Source organism: Bison bison, unplaced genomic scaffold, assembly GCF_000754665.1.
Source record: "Bison bison bison isolate TAMUID 2011002044 unplaced genomic scaffold, Bison_UMD1.0 scf7180017864291, whole genome shotgun sequence".
Lineage (NCBI taxonomy): Eukaryota > Metazoa > Chordata > Mammalia > Artiodactyla > Bovidae > Bison > Bison bison.
This window is the reverse complement of record NW_011494863.1, coordinates 10,917,751-10,923,893: the sequence shown is the minus strand read 5'-3', so window position 1 is coordinate 10,923,893 and position 6,143 is coordinate 10,917,751. Positions and strand designations below refer to the sequence as shown.

The following is a 6,143-nucleotide window of genomic DNA, read 5'->3' as shown; positions in this document are numbered from 1 at the left end:
TGTAGGGATGTGAGAGTTGGACTATAAAGAAAGCTGAGCACTGAAGAATTGATGCTTTTGAACTGTGATATTGGAGAAGACTCTTGAGAGTCCCTTGGACTGCAAGGAGATCCAACCAGTCCATTCTAAAGGAGATCAGTCCTGGGTATTCATTGGAAGGACTAATGCTGAAGCTGAAACTCCAATACTTTGGCCACCTGATACAAACAACTGACTCATTTGAAAAGACCCTGTTGCTGGGAAAGATTGAAAGTGGGAGGAGAAAGGGACGACAGAGGATGAGATGGTTGGATAGCATCACTGACTCAATGGACATGAGTTTGAGTAAACTCCGGAAGTTGGTGATGGACAGGGAGGCCTGGTGTGCTGCAGTCCATGCAGCTGCAAAGAGTCAGACACAACTGAGCGACTGAACTGATCTGAACAGGAAGCTAAGATCCCACATGCCTTGTGGTCAAAATGCCAGGACATAAAACAGAAGCAATATTGAAATAAATTCAAACAAAGACTTTAAAAATGGTCCACAGCAAAAAAATCTTTAAAAACCAGCAAACTTTAAACAAAGGAATCAAGTGAGGGTGCCTACTCTGCCCCTTCCTGGCCTCAGTCTTCTCATCTCTGAAAGCAGTCTAAGACTCCGCCTCACCACCGCACCATCTTTCCCCTTGGGATGGCCGGCATACAGCCCTTCCTCCAGTCCACTGCTCACCCTGGGAACGAGCCCCGCCTCCTGCTTCAGCAGCTGGCTCAGCCGGGTGGTCTTCTTGGAGAGGGTGTGTGTATTGATGCGAGCCAGTCGCTCCCGGAGGCTCAGCGGCTCCACCTTGGTGTACTTGGAGGCTGCACCAACAGAGAAAAAGAAGGGCACAGGGACCAGAGCTGACCCAGGAAAGTAAGAGACCCTGACATCCCAGCTGGGCACCTCTTAGGCCATCTTCTCAAACGTCAGGGTCACACTCATTAGAATGGCAAATCTTGGAGGTAAAACACGGGGCTCAGAGTCCTCACTGACTGAAGAGGTTCATACCAGCTTGATTTCTTGCGCCTCAGTTTCCTCATCTGTAAATGAGGCCAACCACTTCCCAGGATTGCTGGGAGATCACAGAAGATGATGGAAATGAAGCAAATGACTTAAGCTCTCATTTTACCCAACTGTGAAATTAGACTAACAGTGCCAACCTCAGGACTATCGTAAGGATCAAACAAAATAATAAGTGAAAAAAACAAGTCATAGCTACCCCTTAGTAAACGTTAGCTAAATTATCATTACTATACTGTCTTAGTTGTGTAAGTTTTTCCTCTCCCTAGGACACTGTGACACTCTGCAGACCTTTCTGTTTTAGCAACTTGAGAGGCAACAATCTCCCCACTTTCTCCTCCTACCCTCATCCCTGATACATACACAGCTCTTTGCCTCCCAGTATTCATTTCTCCTTAGTATAGCAGCCATGTGGTTTGGATAAGAATGATTTCACTTTAGTTCAGGGAGTGGTTGCTGACTGTTATAAGCCAATTCACACGATCCCCACTCCTTTACCACAATGACAGGTTCAAAGAAAGGCTTACAACCCAGGCATAAGCCAAACAGTTCATGGCATACCCCTAATCATGGCAACTGGTTCAGGGTGAGCATATGACTCAAATAAATCCTAGAATGAAGCTCCAGTTTAGTGTTTACAGCTAAGCGGAGAAAGGGTCCACGTTCTCCTGGAGGGTGTGGTGTTCAGACGTGAGTCTTAGGACAGCAATAGCCACTTACTGTTATGAGGGAGGCCAGCTTGAAGAGGCAAGTGACACATAGTGAAGGTCAGAGACAAGAGAATTATAGGGAAATGACACCAGCTCCCAGACTAAATCCTACTTAAAGCCCACGTTACCTCTGGACTTGTAGGTTACATAAGTGACTGTCTTCCCTTTACTAGTGAAGCCAGTTTGAGGTGAGTTTTTTTGTTAACTAGAAGCATTCTCACTAACGTATCACCTAAATGCCCCAAGTCCTTACCCACTTCTTTGCGCCTCTTGTACTCATTGATGTTGGTGACCACATCCTGGAGGGCAGAGGTAGCCCTCTGAAGGACAGCGTAGGCACTGGCATCAGGGAGTGTGTTTTCCAGAATTTTCTGCAGCAGCAATGGGTATTTGGTAATCCTCTGCAGAGGAATTACCAGCAAGAAACTGAGTCCTGAAGGTCCCGCTTGCGGCCTGAGGGAGAAGGCTGGTGTTAAGTAGGTCAAGTCCACCCTTGGGGGCACCAAAGGGCCTGGGGTCTAGTCCCAGCTCTGCTATTTAACTCGCTGTGTGATCTCAGGCAAGTTGCCCTCCTTCGGGAGTCCTCAGTTGCCTCACCAGGTGCTGCTAGTTCTCACTTTACACTTTTCTGGACCTCGCTTCCCCATATGTACTAAATCCAAAGGTCAGTTCTCTGTCCTCAGCTTAATCGGTCTCTCAATAGCAGACACAGCAGACCATTCCCCTCTTTCTCAAAACACTTTCTTCTTTTGGCCCCAGAGATGCCCTTTGTCCTGTTTCTCTCACTCCACAGGCCACTCCCCTGGCTTCTCTCCAATGCTGGAGTGCCCAGGGGCCTCCTCTCTCCACTCACTCTCTTCCTGAGCTCCTTTAGTCCTACGGCTTTAAACACATGGCAAACCCAGATCTCCATTTCTTCTGCCCAGAGCTCCAGACTCACAGTCAACTAGCCTACTTGAGATCTCCACTTGGGTATGTCTCAAGCACAACTCCATCTGCTGGACACGCACATGGTATTTCATTTTAAAAAATGGTCCTGCTGCTTTAAAAAAGAAGCGCTTTTAAAATCACAGGAACTTGGGAAATCCCTGGTGGTTTGATGGTTAGGATTCAGTGCTTCCACTGCTGTAGGCCCAGGTTTAATCCCCAGTGGAAGAACTAAGATCTCACAAGCCTTGGGGCACAGCCCCCTCCAAACTTTTTTTTTTTTTAATCATAGGAATTTAATGTTTAGAGAGGTGTGTAAAGTATTTAAGGGTAAAGACTCATAGTATCTGTAATTTCCTTTAAATTACTCAGTATAAAATTAGATGCAGCAAACAGAAGGCATTTATACTTGCTCATTTCAGGTGACGGGTGTGTGTGTTCATTACATTATTCTATTTTTCTATAGGGCTTGAAAATTTTAATTTGAAAAAGGAAAATACAAAACACAGGAACTAATAGTGTCAAGGTCCCTTCCAGATGTACCATTTGATGCATAAATGATTATTTCTAGCCCCCTTCCTGATGATGTCTGGAAGTTGCAGAAAGAGTGCCCAAGTCCATGGCATCTGGGACAAGGCTCCAACAGTCTTTCTTTGATCACGACCAGTAGCCCTCAGACCCACCTTCTGAGAAACACGTGAGGGTTTCAAACATCAATGTCTAAGCATGCCTCCTTCATGAAGACTCACAAATACCTCTCATGACTATTATCTGGCTCTCTACAGTACCTTTGCCTCTTACTGTTCTTCCTATGGAAAAAACCTCCAGACCAAATGTCCAAGAAAGATCAGCCATAAGGCCTGGAACAGACAGAGCAGGTGGGAACTACCCCCTCCCTCCCATTAACTGCAGAAGGTTGGAACACAGGGGTTGAACTATCTGTCAGGATATGTCTGTGCTGACCATCTGCTCTCACCAAGGGTTTCCTAGTGCCTGGCTGACTGTGGGCAGGAGAGGTGGAAACAGTGGTCAGATATTTGCAAAACTCTGTCCTCTGGGCTTACTTTTCATGGGAAAAGGATAACTGCCTCATGGGGACAACTATTGCCTCACAAGTCAGAGATGACATAGGGCAGGGAGCCTTCAAAGAGATGATTACTTCTCTTCTCCACAATCATCAAGAACTACAGAATTACAGCAACCTCTTTCTTAACAGCCTTTCTAAAGTAATTTGGAGAAAACTCTTTTTGTAGCCTATCAGATGGGCAATAAAAACTTAAAGACTTGGGACTTCCCTGGTAGTTTAGTGGTTAAGACTCTGTATTCCCAATGCAGGGGGTATGGGTGCAATCCTGATTGAAGAACTAAGATTTCCCATGCCACATGGTGTGGCCAAAAAAAAAAAAAAAATTGAAAGACTCACCCAGAGTTGGATGAATATGGGGAAACCAGTCCTCTTACATTCTATTGGTGAGAGTATCAGTTGGTGGGATCTTTTTAGAAACTAATTTAGCAACTTGTGAAATATACAATTCCCTCAATCCTACTACAGAAATCTACCCACAGAAATATTAACTCAAGTGAGCATGGATAAAGGGAGAAGTTATTCAGCAATTCTGTGACAGTAAAATTTGGGAAACAACTCAAATATCCATCAACAGGGGATGAGCTGACTATAAGCTGCCCTGGAAAAGAACCCTATATAACCATTAAAGAAGAACATGGTTAAAAGAGAAAAAAAAAGGAACATGGTAAAATAATTCATGGCTATGGTGAAGTGAAAAAACAAGTCCTAGAATCTAGAGTAGGAGTCCCTTAAAAATTCATTAATTCATTCATTCTTTCTATTTATCTAACCATCCATCCATCCATCCATCCAACATCTAGATTTTCCCATGGAAAGTCTATTTCTTACCTGTCTGTAAATACACAGAATCAAATTTGGATGGACATGTTAACTACTAGGGGGAGGCATGGGAAACAGGAAACCAAGGGAGAATGGACTTATACTTTTTACTTTACATAATCCGTGTATTGTTTGAAATTTCCTTTTTTCAATAAGTATGTTATTTTCATACTTAAACAAAAAATGCCAATAAAGGAAAACAGATTATGTGTCTTCTCCCAACACTCTGCCTAAGTTGTTGTGGAACTGCAGGTGCTTTGTGTTAGACTGATCCACCTCTCCTCCCCACTGAAAGCTGTGCCATTAGACTGGTCTCCCTAAGGCAAAGCTTTCTGTGGCTGTAAGGACAAGCCTCTGATTCCATGGGCCACCAGGTGGGAAGCACTGCCTTAAGAGCTGCTGCTGCTGCTGCTGCTAGGTCACTTCAGTCGTGTCCGACTCTGTGCGACCCCATAGACAGAAGCCCACCAGGCTCCCCCGTCCCTGGGATTCTCCAGGCAAGAACACTGGAGTGGGTTGCCATTTCCTTCTCCAATGCATGAAAGTGAAAAGTGAAAAGGAAGTTGCTCAGTCGTGTCCGACTCTTAGCGACCTCATGGACTGCAGCCTACCAGGCTCCTCCGTCCATGGGATTTTCCAGGCAAGAGTATTGGAGTGGGGTGCCATTGCCTTCTCCAGCCTTAAGAACTAGGATAAACTAAACACCTCACCAACTCATCCACCCAAATAAAAAGTGGGAGGTAGCATATATTTTGGAATCACAAAGATCTAATGAGATGGTGCCATTTATCGTCTCTGGATATCCAGCTGGTGTGATCCTAGTCAGCCAGGCTCCGAAAGAGCCCCATGATCATCAGCACAGAAAGCCAGGATGACTGTTTCAGGAGGAAGGTGATTAATAGTTCTAGAGCAGCATACATAGTAGGAGCCCCTTAAAATTCATTCTATCTATCCATCCATCCACCCACCATCCAATGTCTATACTTTCCCGTAGGAAGTCTATTTTCTGTCTTCCTGTAAATACACAGAGTAAAATTGGGATGACCGAAAGGATGTCGTTCCTGCTGCAACATTAGACCAAGGGATTTCATTGAGGGCAATCTTAAAACCTGCAGGCTCTGGGGTGCTGCAGGCATTTAGTGGACAGGGTCCCAGGGAAGCAGAATATCCTGCAAGGACAGTCTTGCATTATGGAGAATTGTTCTACGTTTCATACGCCCCTCTCAACATTCAGAGACTGAATGAATGCCTTGAAACGGGCTGCAGTTTCAAGAACTGAGATATTTTTGTGACACCTGGACCTCATCCAGTCACATATCTTCACACTGGGAATTACTATGATACTACCTTTTGTAAATACAACACAGGCCATCTGTAAGAACATCATTCCTCATTTTCTCTGCCTCCCAGTATGTAATATTATCCCTACTTCAATTATGTTGTTTCCTTCTTTCTCTTATCATACACAAGGAAGTCAAGTTTGTGTCATTCCAGGGTACACATATTCTCTGCTCTTTTGTTTTTCTGTACTTCGTGTACAGAATGGCTTCTGACTCTTTTT

General features: G+C 44.7%; 1 protein-coding gene across 5 annotated transcripts in view; it reads right to left on the bottom strand.

The window, feature by feature from the left end:
* The window catches only part of ARHGEF37 (Rho guanine nucleotide exchange factor (GEF) 37), a 92,395-nt gene that overhangs the window by 54,173 nt on the left and 32,079 nt on the right, over positions 1-6,143 (bottom strand). For all 5 annotated transcript variants that reach the window (XR_826174.1, XR_826173.1, XM_010850538.1 and 2 more), the window contains exons 5-6: positions 2,003-2,202; positions 710-840 (exon numbers count right to left, since the gene is read on the bottom strand). Coding sequence is in view for 3 of the 5 variants with exons in the window: in XM_010850538.1 (XP_010848840.1) it covers positions 710-840; positions 2,003-2,202 (331 nt within the window). In the remaining 2 variants the exon portion in view is untranslated. The remainder of the gene's footprint in view (positions 1-709; positions 841-2,002; positions 2,203-6,143) is intronic.